The sequence below is a fragment of the Oncorhynchus nerka genome, linkage group LG10 (genome assembly GCF_034236695.1).
Source record: "Oncorhynchus nerka isolate Pitt River linkage group LG10, Oner_Uvic_2.0, whole genome shotgun sequence".
Classification (NCBI taxonomy): domain Eukaryota; kingdom Metazoa; phylum Chordata; class Actinopteri; order Salmoniformes; family Salmonidae; genus Oncorhynchus; species Oncorhynchus nerka.
This window is the reverse complement of record NC_088405.1, coordinates 31941659-31960485: the sequence shown is the minus strand read 5'-3', so window position 1 is coordinate 31960485 and position 18827 is coordinate 31941659. Positions and strand designations below refer to the sequence as shown.

General features: G+C 43.1%; 1 protein-coding gene across 7 annotated transcripts in view; it reads left to right on the top strand.

Moving 5' to 3' along the window:
• The window catches only part of LOC115135153 (latent-transforming growth factor beta-binding protein 1-like), a 133950-nt gene extending 117202 nt beyond the window's left edge, over positions 1-16748 (top strand). For all 7 annotated transcript variants that reach the window (XM_029669519.2, XM_029669517.2, XM_065023217.1 and 4 more), the window contains 3 exons: positions 141-299; positions 1764-1913; positions 15531-16748. In XM_029669519.2, coding sequence (XP_029525379.2) covers positions 141-299; positions 1764-1913; positions 15531-15709 — 488 coding nt within the window. In that variant the 3' untranslated portion in view covers positions 15710-16748. The remainder of the gene's footprint in view (positions 1-140; positions 300-1763; positions 1914-15530) is intronic.
• The last annotated feature ends 2079 nt before the right edge of the window (positions 16749-18827 follow it).

Sequence of the window (18827 nt, the reverse complement as noted above, 5' to 3'; positions counted from 1 at the left end):
TCTACTGTGGTCAGAAGGCTACTCAGCCTCTCTCTTCAATCTCTTTTTCTCTTTTTCTTTCTCTCTCTTAGAGGATATGCATGTCTCTCTCGTTTCCGTCAGATGGTCATGTCTCAGTCTCTCTCTCCATTATCTCACAGAGGACTATGCCTCCATGTGTAACGTGGCAATGAGTGGAGGACAGGGGCATCCGTATGGTCGCGATGCCCTCGTGGCCGGCCCTGTCCAGGAGTACGAGGTCAGCCTGGACTACGAGCCTCACCCCGACCAGCCTGGTGCCCTGTACGAGGACGAGGAGAGTGAGTGAACTAGTCCCCACCACACTGTAAAACACACTGATGAAGCTCAAACAGGCAGAGAAAATAAGGAGCTGATGGAGAGGTTGGGATAAGCTGCCTATTCTCTCAATGATAGCTCGTTGCTGCCATCATGTGTCCATATGAATTACTACATGTCATGACCACAATAATTTTTCTGTAGGTAGGCAGAAATAGTAGTCATGTTAGTCTGTATTTTCAGTGTAACCAAGGTCTTCCAAGGTCATAAATATATTATTATTAATGATAAATTATTGTATCTAATCAAGCAAGTTAAATCTCAATAGTTTACTTAAAATGAAGACATTTCTGTCATACTAATGTGAGTATACATTCTTAAGTCATTTCACTGCATTCACATCTTACATAAGTCAAATCAAATCAAATGTTATTTGTCACATGTGCCGAATACAACCTTACAGTGAAATGCTTAAGTATAAGCCCTTAACCAACAATGCAGTTTTAAGAAAAATAAGTGTTAAGTTAAAAATAGATAAGTAAAAAAATTGAAGTAACAAATATTTTAAAAGCAGCAATAAAATAACAATAGCGAGGCTATATACAGGGGGTACCGGTACTGCTTGCCGTGCGTTAGCAGAGAGAACAGTCTATGACTAGGGTTTCTGGAGTCTTTGACCATTTTTAGGGCCTCCCTCTGACACCGCCTGGTATAGAGGTCCTGGATGGCAGGAAGCTTGACCCCAGTGATGTGCTGGGCCGTATGCATTACCCTCTGTAGTACCTTGCGGTCGGAGGCCGAACGGTTCTACAGGTGCAGCTGTAGGATCTGAGGACCCATGCCAAATCTTTTCAGTCTCCTGAGGGGGAAAAGGCTTTGTCGTGCCCTCTTCATGGCTGTCTTGGTGTGTCTGGACATGATAGTTCGTTGGTGATGTGGACACCAAGGAACTTGAAGCTCTCAACCTGCTCCACTACAGCCCCGTCGATGAGAATGGGGGTGTGCTCAGTCCTCCTTTTCCTATAGTCCACAATCATCTCCTTTGTCTTGATCACGTTGATGGAGAGGTTGTTGTCCTGGCACCACACGGCCAGATCTCTGACCTCCTCCCTATAGGCTGTCTCGTTGTTGTCGGTGATCAGGCCTACCACTGTTCTCATTGGCAAACTTAATGATGGTGTTGGAGTCATTATCATTCATTATAAAATGGGTAATTTCGCTCCTGGATGCTGATTGCTTGAAAGCCGTAGTATATAATATACCAAAACGACTTGTTTTCTGTTCTGTTTACGTTGGTAACCTGTTTATAATGGCAATACGGTACTTCAGGGGTGTGTGGTATATGGCTTAAGAGCTGCCCATAGCCGTGGTATATTGGCCATATACCCTGCCCCCTCGGGCCTTTTTGCTTACTTATATCCTCATCTGACTTGGGTGAATAAAACACCTCTTTCTTTACCCCCTGTCCCACTTCCTCCATCCTGCAGACCTGTCCGATGCGTTTGAGGGCCTAAGAGCGGAAGAGTGTGGCATTCTGAACGGCTGTGAGAACGGGCGCTGCGTGCGGGTACAGGAGGGCTACACCTGCGACTGCTTCGACGGATACACCCTGGACATGTCCCGCATGGCGTGTGTGGGTAAGTGACAGGTGGAGGACACGCACACAAAATGGACTAGAAGAGAAGTAGTCAATCTCTCCTCAGCCCTCAACCAGGAAAGGCTATCATGCATGTTGTTGATGTTAGGTCTGCATGTGCAGTGAAGTGCAGGGCGTGCTGTTCTGTTTTGAGATAGCTGCAGCTTTGCTAGTTCTTTCTTTGCTACACCTGACCATATTACCGGACAGTCATCAAGATGGGACAAGACCAGAGCCTGAACAACTGCTGTCGAGCAGTGCATAATCATTAAAAAAATAAAATAAAAATTATAACAGAGGAACATACCTCTCCCCATCTTCACAACAACTTGACCATAATAACTGAACATCCAATGTTACGAGTTCTGCTTCCTCAACTTCCATAATAGGCACACCCTTTATGCTCATCTCCAGTTCAGCGTTAGGTCTTAGAGAATGTTTTGAACAAAATCCAATGCTTTTGGTATTATATGTAATGAAGACCAGTGTATTGTTAGTTGGTATCAGAAGGGGTGATTAAGTCCTTGTAAAGAGTCTCAGTGAGCTCGCTGGCTGTGGGTGCTGACATGTAGATTGTGGAATCAATGATCATCAGCATGCGTAGTCATTCTAGCTTATTGTAAGTGGTAAGTCAATTGTAAAAATAAATAAAAAATAGAGAAGAGTAATGGCCCAAGGCAACTGCCCTGAAGGACACCTCACTGTACATATCTGATGTTAGAGAAGCTTCCATTGAAGAACACTCTCTGGGTTCTATAGGATAAGTAACTCTCCAACCATGTGATGTAAAGCCCATAACAAAATGATGATCAATAAGGCTGCACTGAAATCTAACAATACATCTCCAACTATCATCTTCTTATTCATTTATTTTAACCAATCGTTAGGTTGTACTGCACTAACTCAGATGACTAAGTGCCCTTCCCTGTATGCATGCTGGAAGCATAGCAGCGGGAAGATGTTGGGGGTGCTGAGGAGTATTATTTTGTCCTGTCACAGAGGAGTAATAAAGCCCTAGTTCACACAGGAGTAATATAATTAGTGATTTTTTTTATATATTTTTTCAATTTATCAGGGGGTGCTGCAGCACCCCTACTACCGCGACTATGGCTGGAAGTCAGTAGTTAACTTCTTTGAAAATAGCATTGTGTTTGGTCAAACACAATTTTCTCCATCAGTTTACTAAGAACAGGAAGCAAACTGTTAGAGCCAGCAAAGGTTGCTTTTTAGAATTTCTTATGCTTCCTTCTTCGCATGTGGGCACACACTCCTTCGGGCTTTGATTAAAGACATGGCAAATACAGGGGTGGCAATACAGTCTCCTACCATTCTCAATAGTTTCCCATCTAGGTTGTCTATACCAGGGTTTCCAAAACTTGGTCCTGGGCCCCCCCCCCCTGGTTGCTCGTTTTGGTTTTTGCCCTAGCACTACAAAGCTGATTCAAATAACCAACTCATCATCAAGCTCAGACCATGAGAAACAAGATTATCTGGTCTGATGAAACCAAGATTGAACTCTTTGACCTGAATGCCAAGCTTCACGTTTGACGGAAACCTGGCACCATCCCTACAGGGAAGCATGGTGGTGGTAGCATCATGCTGTGCGGATGTTTTTCAGTGGCAGGGACTGGGAGACTAGTCAGGATCGAGGGAAAGATGAACCGACCAATATACAGAGAAATCATTGATGAAAACCTGCTCCAGAGCACTCAGGACCTCAGACTGGGGCGAACAACCCTAAGCACACAGCCAAGACAACGCAGGAGTGGCTTCGGGACAAGTCTCTGAATGTCCTTGAGTGGCCCAGCCAGAGCCTGGACTTGAACCCGATCGAACATCTCTGGAGAAACCTGAAAATAGCTGTGCACTGACGCTCCCCATCCAACCTAACAGAGCTTGAGAGTGTCTGCAGAGAAGAATGGGAGAAACTCCCCAAATACAGGTGGGTGAAGCTTGTACAGTAGCGTCATACCAAAGAAGACTCAAGGCTGTAATCGCAGCCAAAGGTACTTTAACAAATTACTGAATAAATGGTCTGAATACTTATGTAAATGTGATATTTGTTTTTTATGCAAACATTTCTAAAAACCTGTTTTTGCTTTTTTGTATTGTGTGTAGATTGAAGAAGGGGGAAAAAAGGTTTGAATACTTTCCGAATGCACTGTATGTCCATTAATATGTATATAATCTAGATCATGTATTCTGATTATCCTTGAGATAGAAGCCAGAAATATGTGGCCTAAAAGTTTGTTTAGTTTTCACCTTTCATTTATGCACTTTCTTGCACTTGATGATTTTTTTTTTAGACCCCATGATATTTTAATAAATAACTTTATGTTGCATTCAAACCTAATTTTGGGAATTATTCCTTTTTTTGATAGTGTCCGTGTCTCATATCTCTTCCAGTATTCTTATTTTGACTCCTACCCACCTGGAACAGACACTATTCAGTAGTAAGGACTAAAAGAGCATAGGCGGGCTCTTATCATTTGTATGTTATTCATATTTAATGTCATAAAAATCTAGAATTTCCTCACTATACGCACTATATGAGCTCTTTTGCATTTCACCAGTAGAAATGGGCCATCTACTGTATATTTCCTGGTTGTAAGCACACCACAATATCCAGAATTCATAGTGATTTCAGGGCGGGGTACTGCCCGCCGAGGTGGATTAACAGGTAGCTAACGTTACTCACTGGACCAGCCACACCATCATAGAACATCAGCTAGAAGCAGAGTGGAGCCAGGAAGGAAGTGCGACGATGATAAGGCAAAACAATGGCGTTAAGTATGAACCTATGTTCCCGGAATACAAGCCAAGTGGAATTAGTTATATATCTACTTTATCGCTTGAGAACCTTGAGATTGAGTCAGATAGTGGAAGTTCAGAGATTGAATCTGACAAAAGCTGACAGGAAGAACTTGCGTTGACGGGTGTGGGGAAGGCTGTCTATCCTTTTGAATTTTGATATTGAGTAGTTGCCTGATAAAGTCATGCTAGGATATGAATTTTCCCGTAAGTGTTTGTTCCAAACCTGCTACGGTGTTTCAGGTGCCAAGGTTATGGTAATGTAGCAGCAGTATTGTAGGATGAAGGCCAAGGTGTGAGAAGTGTGCATGGGACAAAGGAGTGTGTAGTTTTGGAGGCAAATTAGTGTTTCAATTGTGGATGGAGCCCATGTTGCTGGGGATCAGAAATGTCCTGTGCGAGTGAGACAGGTTGAGGTGGCCAGTGTTCGAGCAGTGAAGAGTGTCATATGCTGAGGCACTGAGGAAAGTGCAGGATGGTGGGCAAAGGGTGACGGATCATGAGAGGATACCAGTAAGTAGTTGGCCAGGACTGAGAGACCCAAACAGTTTGTGTTTTAGCAAGGTTGGTTTCTTGGCGTTCATTGCTATGGTAATTAACTATACATTGCAGATGGAAAGGAAGTAGCAGAAGCTAATAGTAGTAGCAGCAGAAGAGTTAGTGGGAGTGAAAGATTTTACAGCAGAAGAGATACAGGAGGTGTTGAAGGAAGGAGTCCCGTCCGACTAGGCCGGTGGCCAGGAGTAGGAACGGTAGGGCAACGGTGGGATAAGAGGGGTGTTTGGGGTTTTGTAGTTGCAGGGTTATGGGTGGTGCAGTTTTTATCTTTTTCCTTTTATTTTTTTTATAGCTATTGAACCAAGCATGACTATTAAAATGGAATATTCTGAATGAGATTTGGGTGGAGAAAAATCCACACTTTTTATTATTATTATTATCATTCATTTATTTAATGATAGGATTTTGGATGGGTCCATTAAATCTTCCATAGCTCTTACACAAAGTTTTTTATTTATTTGTTTATTTCACCTTTATTTAACCAGGTAGGCTAGTTGAGAACAAGTTCTCATTTGCAACTGCGACCTGGCCAAGATAAAGAGGAGCAATTCGACACATACAACGACACAGAGTTACACATGGAATAAACCAAACATACAGTCAATAATACAGTAGAACAAAAGAAAGCAAAAAGTCTATATACAGTGAGTGCAAATGAGGTAAGATAATGGAGTTAAGGCAATAAATAGGCCATGGTGGCGAAGTAATTACAATATAGCAATTAAACACTGGAATGGTAGATGTGCAGAAGATGAATGTGCAAGTAGAGATACTGGGGTGCAAAGGAGCAAGATAAATGAATAAATACAGTATGGGGATGAGGTATGTAGATAGATTGGCTGTTTACAGATGGGCTATGTACAGATGCAGTGATCTGTGAGCTGCTCTGACAGCTGGTGCTTAAAGCTAGTGAGGGAGATATGAGTCTCCAGCTTCAGAGATTTTTGCAGTTCGTTCCAGTCAGCAGAGAACTGGAAGGAAAGACGACCAAAGGAGGAATTGGCTTTGAGTTTATTTTATTTTTACAGGGACAGTGTACATTAATCAACGTTTCAGTAAAAGTGCCGGTTTTCAACCGCAGTCCCTGGGCAGGATATTAAAAACAATTACAATATAGACAATCATTGAGCAGTGAGCACACGCAGAGCAACATAGGACAAGCAAGACAGAGTATACAGACAGAGAAACATAGGACAAGCAAGACTTAGCATACAGACAGAGCAACAGAACAAAAATCAGTGAGACCAGGGGGTGACCAGTGAGATATACCTGCTGGAGCGCGTGCTACGAGTGGGTGCTGCTATGGTGACCAGTGAGCTGAGATAAGGCGGGGCTTTACCTAGCAGAGACTTGTAGATAACCTGTAGCCAGTGGGTTTGGCGACGAGTATGAAGCGAGGGCCAACCAACGAGAGCGTACAAGGTCGCAATGGTGGGTAGTGTATGGGGCTTTGGTGACAAAACGGATGGCACTGTGATAGACTGCATCCAGTTTGTTGAGTAGTGTTGGAGGCTATTTTATAGATGACATCACCGAAGTCGAGGATCGGTAGGATGGTCAGTTTTACGAGGGTATGTTTGGCAGCATGAGTGAAGGATGCTTTGTTGCAATATAGGAAGCCAATTCTAGATTGGAGATGCTTAATGTGAGTCTGGAAGGAGAGTTTACAGTCTAACCAGACACCTAGGTATTTGTAGTTGTTCACGTATTCTAAGTCAGAGCTGTCCAGAGTAGTGATGCTGGACGGGCAAGCAGGTGCGGGCAGTGATCGGTTGAATAGCATGCATTTAGTTTTACTTGCGTTTAAGAGTTGGAGGCCACGGAAGGAGAGTTGTATGGCATTGAAGCTCATCTGGAGGTTAGTTAACACAGTGTCCAAAGAGGGGCCAGAAGTATACAGAATGGTGTCGTCTGCGTAGAGTTGTATCAGAGAATCACCAGCAGCAAGAGCAACATCATTGAGGAGAAGAGAGTAGGCCCGAGGATTGAACCCTGTGGCACCTCCGTAGAGACTGCCAGAGGTCCGGACAACAGGCCATCCGATTTGACACACTGAACTCTATCAGAGAAGTAGTTGGTAAACCAGGCGAGGCAATCATTTGAGAAACCAAGGCTGTCGAGTCTGCCAATAAGAATGTGGTGATTGACAGAGCCGCACAGTAATGTCTCTTATCGATGGCGGTTATGATGTCGTTTAGGACCTTGAGCGTGGCTGAGGTGCACCCATGGCCAGCTCTGAAACCAGATTGCATAGCGGAGAAGGTACGGTGGGATTCGAAATGGTTGGTAATCTGTTTGTTAACTTGGCTTTCGAAGACCTTAGAAAGGTAGGATAGATATAGGTCTGTAGCAGTTTGGGTCTAGAGAGTCACCCCCTTTGAAGAGGGGGATGACCGCGGCAGCTTTCCAATCTTTTGCAATCTCAGACGATACAAAAGGGAGGTTGAACAGGCTAATAATAGGGGTTGCAACAATTTCAGCAGATCATTTTAGAAAGAGAGGGTCCAGATTGTTTAGCCCGGCTGATTTGTAGGGGGCCAGATTTTGCAGCTCTTTCAGAACATCAGCTATCTGTAACCCTCGCAAGGCTGCAGGCCCATACGGCATCCCCAGCCGCGTCCTCAGAGCATGCGCAGACCAGCTGGCTGGTGTGTTTACGGACATATTCAATTAATCCTTATCCCAGTCTGCTGTTCCCACATGCTTCAAGAGGGCCACTATTGTCCCTGTTCCCAAGAAAGCTAAGGTAACTGAGCTAAATGATTTCCGCTCCGTAGCACTCACTTCCATCATCATGAAGTGCTTTGAGAGACTAGACAAGGACCATATCACCTCGACCCTACCTGACACCCTAGACCCACTCCAATTTGCTTACCGCCCAAATAAGTCTACAGACGATGCAATCTCAACCACACTGCACACTGCCCTAACCCATCTGGACAAGAGAAATACCTATGTGAGAATGATGTTCATCGACTACAGCTCAGCATTTAACACCATAGTACCCTCCAAACTCGTCATTAAGCTTGAGATCCTGGGTCTCGACCACGCCCTGTGAAACTGGGTACTGGACTTCCTGACGGGCCGCCCCCAGGTAGTGAGGGTAGGTAACAACATCTCCACCCCGCTGATCCTCAACACTAGGGCCCCACAAGGGTGCGTTCTGAGCCCTCTCCTGTACTCCCTGTTCACCCATGACTGCGTGGCCATGCACACCTCCAACTCAATCATCAAGTTTGCGGACGACACTACAGTGGTAGGCTTGATTACCAACAACGATGAGACGGCCTACAGGGAGGAGGTGAGGGCCCTCGGAGTGTGGTGTCAGGAAAATAACCTCACACTCAACGTCAACAAAACAAAGGAGATGATTGTGGAGTTCAGGAAACAGCAGAGGGAGCACCCCCCTATCCACATCGATGGGACAGTAGTCGAGAGGGTAGTAAGTTTTAAGTTCCTCGGCGCACACATCACGGACAAACTGAATTGGTCCACCCACACAGACAGCGTCGTGAAGAAACCTCAGGAGGCTGAAGAAATTCGGCTTGTCACCAAAAGCACTCACAAACTTCTACAGATGCACAATCGAGAGCATCCTGTTGGGCTGTATCACCGCCTGGTACGGAAACTGCTCCGCCCACAACCGTAAGGCTCTCCAGAGGGTAGTGAGGTCTGCACAACGCATCACCGGGGGCAAACTACCTGCCCTCCAGGACACCTACACCACCCGATGTCACAGGAAGGCCATAAAGATCATCAAGGACAACAACCACCCGAGCCACTGCCTGTTCACCCCGCTATCATCCAGAAGGCGAGGTCAGTACAGGTGCATCAAAGCAGGGACCGAGAGACTGAAAAACAGCTTCTATCTCAAGGCCATCAGACTGTTAAACAGCCACCACTAACATTGAGTGGCAACACACTGACTCAACTCCAGCCACTTTAATAATGGGAATTGATGGAAATTGATGTAAAATATATCACTAGCCACTTTAAACAATGCTACTTAATATAATGTTTACATACCCTACATTACTCATCGCATATGTATATACTGTACCCTATATCATCTATTGCATCTTTATATAATACATGTATCACTAGCCACTTGAAACTATGCCACTTTGTTTACATACTCATCTCATATGTATATGCTGTACTCGATACCATCTACTGCATCTTGCCTATGCCGTTCTGTACCATCACTCATTCATATATCTTCATGTACATATTCTTTATCCCTTTACACTTGTGTGTATAAGTAGTTTTGGAATTGTTAGGTTAGATTACTCGTTGGTTATTACTGCATTGTCGGAACTAGAAGCACAAGCATTTCGCTACACTCGCATTAACATCTGCTAACCATGTGTATGTGACAAATACATTTGATTTGATTTTTGATTTGATGCAATAGTATCTGTTCTATTCCAAACACAAAAAAACTGGGAAATAAACATAAATATAAAACATAGCAGAATATGAAGTGGATAATACAATGTGGGATGACGCTGCGCTGCTTTTGAATCTAAAATGAAGAAAATCGTCCCAAAATTGTAGGAGGTGATCCTCCCACAGCTTAGAAGCGTATCGTAATATACAGTTGCAGTCGGAAGTTTACATACACTTAGCTTGGAGTCATTAAAACTTGTTTTTCAACCAGTCCACAAATTTCTTGTTAACAAACTATTGTTTTGGCAAGTCGGTTAGGACACCTACTTTGTGCATGACACAAGTCATTTTTCCAACAATTATTGACAGACAGATAATTTCACTTATAATTCACTGTATCACAATTCCAGTGGGTCAGAAGTTTACATACACTAAGTTGACTGAGCCTTTAAACAGCTTGGAAAATTCCAGAACATGATGTCATGGCTTTAGAAGCTTCTGATAGGCTAATTGACATCATTTGAGTCAATTGGAGGTGTACCTGTGAATGTATTTCAAGGCCGACCTTCAAACTCTGTGTCTCTTTGCTTGACATCAGGTGAAAATCAAAAGAAATCAGCCAAGACCTCAGAAAAAATATTGTAGATCTCCACAAGTCTGGTTTATCCTTGGGAGCAGTTTCCAAATGCTTGAAGGTGCCACATTCATCAGTACAACAATAGTACGCAAGTATAAACACCATGGGACCACGCAGCCGTCATACCGCTCAGGAAGGAGACGCGTTCTGTCTCCCAGAGATGAACGTACTGTGGTACGAAAAGTGCAAATCAATCCCAGAACAACAGCAAAGGACCTTGTGAAGATGCTGGAGGAAACGGGTACAAAATTATCTATATTCACAGTAAAAACGAGTCCTATATCGACATAACCTGAAAGGTCACTCAGCAAGGAAGAAGCCACTGCTCCAAAACCACCATAAAAAAGCCAGACTATGGTTTGCAACTGCACATGGGGACAAAGATCGTACTTTCTGGAGAAATGTCCTCTGGTCTGATGAAACAAATATAGAACTGTTTGGTCGTAATGACCATCTTTATGTTTGTAGGTAAAAGGGGGAGGCTTGCAAGCCGAAGAACACCATCCCAACCGTGAAGCACAGGGGTGGCAGCATCATGTTGTGGGGGTGCTTTGCTGTGGGAGGAGGGACTGGTGCACTTCACAAAATAGATGGCATCATGAGGCAGGAAAAATATGTGGATATATTGAAGCAACATCTCAAGACATCAGTCAGAATGTCACAAATGTGTCTTCCAAATGGACAATGACCCCAAGCATACTTCCAAACTTGTGGCAAAATAGCTTAAGGACAACAGAGTCAAGGTATTGGAGTGGCCATCACAAAGCCCTGACCTCAATCCTATAGACAATTTGTGGGCAGAACTGAAAAAGCGTGTGTGAGCAAGGAGGCCTACAAACCTGACACGGTTACACCAGCTCTGTCAGGAGGAATGGGACAAAATTCACCCAACTTATTGTAGGAAGCTTGTGGAAGGCTACCCGAAACGTTTTGCCCAAGTTAAGTTTGTTTTTTATTTTTTTATTTTACCGCTAGTGCGCGATGAGACAAGGATATCCCTACCAGCCAAACCCTCCCTAACCCGGACAACGCTAGGCCAATTGTGCGTCGACCCATGGACCTCCCGGTCGCGGCCGGCTGCGACAGAGCCTGGTGGCACAGCTAGCACTGCGATGCAGTGCCCTAGACCACTGTGCCACCCAGGAGGCCAAGTTAAACATTTTTAAGGCAATGCTACCAAGTACTAATTGAGTGTATGTAAACTTCTGACCCACTGGGAATGTGATGAAAGAAATAAAAGCTGAAATAAATCATTCTCTCTACTATTATTCTGACATTTCACATAATTCAAATAAAGTGGTGATCCTAACTGACAGGCAGACTAAAACAGGGACTTTTTACTAGGATTAAATGTCAGGAATTGTGAAAAACTTGAGTTTAAATGGTGCATGTAAACTTCAGACTTCAACTGTAGATATGATCAATACAAGTTGATGTCAGAGATCCAATACTATTGGTATACATTCTAATTGGTTGAGTGATAATCATAGTTAAAGGTTTCTTTTGAGAGGACAACTCGATGACAACCAGTCAATGTTCAGATCACCAAGACCAAGGTCTGTTAGCATCAGAGACCTTATTTAACATCACACATTTATTCTTCAGATACTGACAGTTGGATCTTGGTGGCCTATAGCATCACCCTAAAAGAAGAGGCTTCAGATGAGGTGAACCTGCAACCACCGCACTTAAACTTAATTTGACATGGTGCCACTGTATTTTCTTGCTAACCATGACGGTTGGACATACGCACACACAACACTCTGTAGCCACTTCAGACTACACACCCAGTGGTCCACGCTTTCCCTAAGCCCTGAGTACTGCCCCGAGGTGAGCCCAGCCACTTAGCTCACAAGCCCCAAAGGGCTCTTTATACACATTGCACTCAAATGTACCATAACAACGCGGCACAGTTGCTCTAGGAGACCAAACTAAACTACCAGGCCTCGCAGCGTTTCTAGGAATTCTGCCAACCCTTTAACTTGAGTGCTTGTTTGATATTCTTTCTTCTGAAATGTATCACTCTGGACATGCACACAGAGAAAAGAGAGAACACTGTGGTCCCCTTGAACCAGTTGCCAATCCCTCCAATAGACCATGAAGATATAATTATATTGCTATAGTATCTGGTTGTAGTATATTCAAGAGGGATTTAAAAAAAAATGTAATCAGATGCTGTGGTCATATGTTTGGTCTTTATGTATAGAGGATGGAATAATTTACCTTATTGCATTTACAGTATCTGCTTCTTAGTGTGTACAGTGCCTTCAGAAAGTATTCATACCCCATGATTTATTCCACATTTTGTTGTTACAGCCTCAATTCAAAAGTTATTAAATAAATACAATTCTCACCCATCTACACACAATAACCAATAATGACAAAGTGAAAATATGTTTTTAGAAATGTTTGCAAATGTATTGAAAATTAAATACAGAAATATCTAATTTACGTAAGTATTCACACCCTTGAGTCAATACTTTGTAGAAGCACCTTTGGTGCTGATTACAGCTGTGAGTCTTTTGGGGTTAAGTCTCTAAAGAGCTTTGCACACCTGGATTGTTTATCGTTGCTAGACAGCCATTTTCAAGTCTTGCCATAGATTTTCAAGCCGATTTAATTAAAAACTGTAACTAGGCCACTTAGAAAAATGTAATGTTGTCTTGTTAAGCAACTCCAATGTAGATTTGGCCATGTGTTTTAGGTTATTGTCCTGCTGAAAGGTGAACTAGTCTCCCAGTGTCTGTTGGAAAGCACACTGAACCAGGTTTACCTCTAGGATTTTGCCTGTGGTCAATTCTATTCCATTTATTTTATCTTTAAAAACTCTCTTGCCGATGACAAGCATGCCCATGATATGACACAGCCACCACCATGCTTGACAATATGAAGAGTGGTACTCAGTGATATTGGATTTGCCCCAAACATAACGCTTTGTATTCAGGACAAAATGTTTATTTCTTTTCCATATTTTTTTGCAGTATTACTTAAGTGCCTTGTTGCAAACAGGATGCATGTTTTGGAATATTTGTTATTCTGTACAGGCTTCCTTCTTTTCACTCAGTCATTTAGCTTAGTATTGTTGAGTAACTGCAACAGTTTTCTCATATCACAACCATTAATCTATGAAACTGTTTTAAATAACCATTGGCCTCATATTGAAATCCCTGAGCAGTTTCCTTCCTCTCCAGCAGCTGAGTTAGAAAAGACGCCTGTATCTTTGTAGTGACTGGGTGTATTGATACACCATCCAAAGCCTAATTAATAACTTCACCATGCTCAAAGGGATATTCAATGTATGCTTTATTTTTATTTTTTACACATTTATCAATAGATGCCTCTTTTTTTTAAAACCTCCCTGGTCTTTGTGGTTGAATCTGTGCTTTAAATGCACTACTCAATTGATGGGACCGTACAGATAATTGTACACTACATGACCAATAGTATGTGGACACCTGCTCATCGAACATCTCATTTCAAAATCATGGGCATTAACATGGAGTTGGTCCCCCCTTTGCTGCTATAACAGCCTCCCCTCTTCTGGGAAGGCTTTCCACTAGATGTTGGATCATTGTTGCGGGGACTTGTTTCCATTCAGCCACAAGCGCATTATTGAGGTTGGGCACTGATGTTAGGTGATTAGGTCAGGCTCACAGTCAACGTTCCAGTTCATCCCAAAGGTGTTCGATGTGGTTGAGGTCATGGCTCTGTGCAGGCCAGTCAAGTTCTTCCACACCGATCTCGACAAACCATTTCTGTATGGACCTTGCTTTGTGTACAGGGGCATTGTCATGCTGAAACAGGAAAGGGCCTTCTCCAAACTGTTGCCACAAAGTTGGAAGCCCAGAATCGTCAAGAATGTCATTGTATGCTGTGGTGTTAAAATTTCCCTTCACTGGAACTAAGGGGCCTAGCCCGAACCATGAAAAACCGCCCCACACCATTATTCCTCCTCCACCAAACTTTACGGTTGGCACTATGCATTCAGGCAGGTAGCGTTTTCCTGGCATCCGTCGGTTTGCCAGATGGTGAAGCGCGATTCATCACTCGGGGGAACGAGTTTCCATTGCTCCAGAGTCCAATGGCGGTGAGCTTTACACCACTCCAGCCGACGCTTGGTGATCATAGACTTGTGTGCGGCTGCTCGGCCATGGAAACCCATTGCATGAAGCTCCCGACACATAGTTCATGTCTTCCAGAGGCAGTTTGCAACTCGGTAGTGGGTGTTACAGATTATTTTTTACGCGTTTCAGCACTCAGCGGTCCCGTTCTGTGAGCTTGTGTGGCCTACCATTTTGCGGCTGAGCCATTGTTGCTCCTAGACATTTCCACTTCACAATAACAGCACTTACAGTTAATATTGTAAATGAGTATTGTAGCTGGAAACGGCAGATTTTTAATGGAATATCTACATAGGCGTACAGAGGCACATTATCAGCAACCATCACTCCTGTGTTCCAATGGCACATTGTTAGCTAATCCAAGTTTATAATTTTAAAAGGCTAATTGATCATTAGAAAACCCTTTTGCAATTGTGTTAGCACAGTTGAAAACTGTTGTCCTGATTAAAGAAGCAATAATACTAACAGTATCTGGATCATCAGCATTTGTGGGTTCGATTACAGGCTGAAAATCGCCAGAAACAAACTACTTTCTTCTGAAACTCGTCAGTCTATTCTTGTTCTGAGAAAAGAAGGCTATTCCATGTGAGAAATTGTCAAGAAACTGAATATCTCGTACAACTCTGTGTACTACTCCCTTCACAGAACAGCGCAAACTGGCTCTAATCAGAATAGAAAGAGGTGCACAACTGAGCAAGAGGACAAGTACATTAGTGTCTGGTTTGAAAAACAGAAGCCTCACAAGTCCTCAACTGGCAGCTTCATTAAATAGTACATGCAAAACACCAGTCTCAACATCAACATTCGAAGACGTGACTCCGGGATGCTGGCCTTCTAGGCAGAGTTGCAAAGAAAAAGTAATATGTCAGACTGACCAATAAAAAGAAAAGATTAAGAACGGCAAATGAACACAGGCTCTGGACAGAGGAACTCTGCCTAGAAGGCCAGCATCCCGGAGTCGCCTCTTCACTGTTGACGTTGAGACTGGTGTTTTGCAGGGGACTATTTAATGAAGCTGCCAGTTGAGGACTTGTGAGGCCTCTGTTTCTCATGGTAGTGTATGTAGACTGCTAACATGATTCCCCTCCTCTCTTTTACACAGATGTGAATGAGTGTTCTGAGCTCAACAACCGGATGTCCCTCTGCAAGAACTCCAAATGTATCAACACGCAAGGATCCTACAAGTGTGTGTGCCTGCCGGGATACACCCCCTCTGAGCGGCCTAACTACTGTGTGGCCAGGGAACAGGGGGAGGCAGCAGTGGCCACAGAGAGGGAGTGAGCCCCCACAGCCACTAGAGGGAAACACAAAACACTAAACAAAATACACTTATTTAATCCAAGCCCATATACTCTGCACTGTATAAAAACACACTAAATAAAACAACAAAAATAATTTACTTGAGATAAAGATCCAATTTAACCTAATATGTGGTGCCTGTGTGCGGAGGAGAAACACAGCATTGTATGTTTGTTTTGTCTGGTTTTTGTCCGTTTTATTTTTTATATTAAAAGGAGTTTATGCGCGCTAGAGGAGCATTCGCTCTCCTAATGTAACGACAAACCCTATGAACTCCTACTGGGGGATAACGTTTTATTTTCTACCCAGTCCAAAATGCCTTGTGTGTGGATATTTAATTGAGTGAAGAGGCCAGCCATCCTTTCGTTTTCCCCGTTCTCCCTCTTCTTTCCAGCCCTTCTCTTCCTCCTCCTTGTACGGTGACTGCGGAGGACTGCTTGCCTGGCCATGGATGGACAGCCATCTGATCTTTGCTCTGTGGCTTCACACAAACATGCAGTATGCACATTACTGTAATAGAATGTTGTTCATGTAAATTCTTTGGAATAAGCTTTTTTTCTAGGCATTTTTTTGTATTAATTATAAATGCAAACACAAAACTACTTCTGTGTCTGGGACATTGGACAATAGCAGGTTTTTATTTTTTTGTTTTATTTTGGGATTTGTTTGGTTTTATTCTCTTGCCTGCCCTGTGGAGCAGTCATATTCCCTACTCTTTCATTTCTTTTCTTCAGATATTGTTTTATTTCATTGAACAAAAATTAAATGAAGTTTTGCTTAATTTTTTTTCATACTTTAATGAAATATTTTTCAGCATTTTACTGCAATGTGTAAAAGTCTTGCCAGGTTGCAAAGCTGCTATGGGACAGCCGTGGGAGAAATTTTGTACATTTAAATAGAAGAGTTGAGAAACCAGTTTATGTATTTGTAATTTGTACATGAAAAATAGCTCTTGTATGAATATTCATATTACTATGTATATTAAACCCCTGGTAATAAATCACAAATGGTGATATTTATACTGGCTGGTATGTGATGGCCTTTATTATTAGAAGTGACAAAGACCTATTCACATTGTGCACAATAGCTGTACCTAGAAGATCATATAGTCGTGACATATGACACATGCCCGTTTAGATAAGCTCGACTACAATGTGCACAAAAGAAATGGGTGGTCTTTACGACTTCACAACTGTGGTTACTAATTAACTGTGGATACATACTAACAAGACATGTTCTATCATACCTTTCCAACACTAGTCTTTGCATATAGTAAATTCGTATTATATTCATATTGTTAATGTTCATTATTTTAGTCACTCCATATAACCCTCAGACCAGTGCTATTATTAGCCTGTGTAGACTCAGGCTCAGGGTGAGACCACACTTAACATGAACTGGTTGATCAGTAGAGAAATACCTAGGTCAGAGGTGATGTTTGCTCCTCCCTGTTTTCTGCATCATATAGAATATGAACTGGCCTGACATTATGGTGTCAAGACCCTTCTCTAATCAGAGCAAAATAGAAGAGACGCATGAGTGGCCTCAACTACCAATGACCTCGCTGCTGTTGCATTCTTGTTGCTCACAGATCTTGATCTGAGCACATGCCTCTCACCCCCCGCCCTCCCTATTGCCCCATTTTCCAGTGTCCCCTCTGTCATTTTTTCCATTGACACAGACAGTGATAACGCCACAACACCTCTGATGTCAACACATCGTAGAAGACTTGACTAATCATTTTATTTTCCTGCTGCTGTTCTTAATATAGGCCAACAGCGACATGACAAAAGCTCAGCCGTTGCATCTGGTCATTGTGGACCTGTGTGTTTGTGATTATGGATCTGATCTAACCAATAGCATCTGAATGGCAGAGTAAAGGACACCACAGCCAGTTAGGTAATACATGTTTGGTGTTACTGTTGCCCTCCTCCTGGCTGGCTAGCTACCCAGTGTCACCCAGATGGGGCTTTTCCCACAGTGACAAGGGGCCAGCAGAAACCTTTGACGAGGGACTCAAACGGCATTAAACTCAGCTTAGCACCTCCAGTGTCAGGCTTGACCATACTTTCTACCGAACAAAAGAGAGCGACCCGGGTGGCAACCAATAGTTCCCCCTTTTTAAGTCATTTGGAAGAGATGGGCCATTTCCCAATTTGCCTCTCGATCACATCGGAATCCCACCCTGTATAACATGTATAACTGCAACAGTGAGAGTATTCTGACTTCTACCTTGACCACTGTAGAATACCACTGAGAATATTGTGTGTTTAATGCTTATTCAGATGTGTTCTCCAATAGCATGCAAATTCTACGTTTTTTCAGTCACCAAGCCCTTTATCTATGTGGCATCACGTCCTATGTTGCTAAGCCCACGTTGTTTTGGAGGGCTTGGTTTCTGTTGTGGGTTTGGGATCTTTTCTGGTGTCAGGACCTAGATCGGCTCAGCCAATGGTCAGGGCTGACTTTAACTAGTCACTCCAAGGTCAAAAGTCCAGCTTTCTAGTCCCCTAAGTCATGTCTCACTGGGCAGTCTGCTAAAGAACGAGTGAAGAGAAGAGCCATGTCAGAGGGATAAGTTGTACCAAGTAGTACATATATATTACATTTAAGTAGTAGCATTGTAGTCTTGATGAAAGCAACCTTTCACTGAGTCTTAACATAAGGAGGTAAGAGACAGCTGTTTGCCTACGTAAATATGTTTAATCATTTTCTCATGTTTAAATGTGTTGTCATATGAGCAGATGCTCATATCCAGAGCGACTTACAGGAGCAATTAGAGTTAAGTGCCTTGCTCAAGGGCACATCGGCAGATTTTTTTGATCTCGTCGGTGGAGGGATTCCAACCAGAGACTTTCTGGATACTGGCTCAAAACTGTTAACCAATAGGCTACCTGCCGCCCTGTTTGTATGCTTGTTATTGGTTTTGATATGTTGCAGTGGAACCCTTCTCTTTGGTCAAATTGCACCGTGTTAGCCACTGACCTGTAGGGCAAGACTATCACAAACAGCTCTCTTCTGTATCAGGGTTATGCTCGTTAGCTCTGAGAACCACCTGCAGTCGACAGGTCTTGGTCGCCTTCCACTGCTCAGACAACCA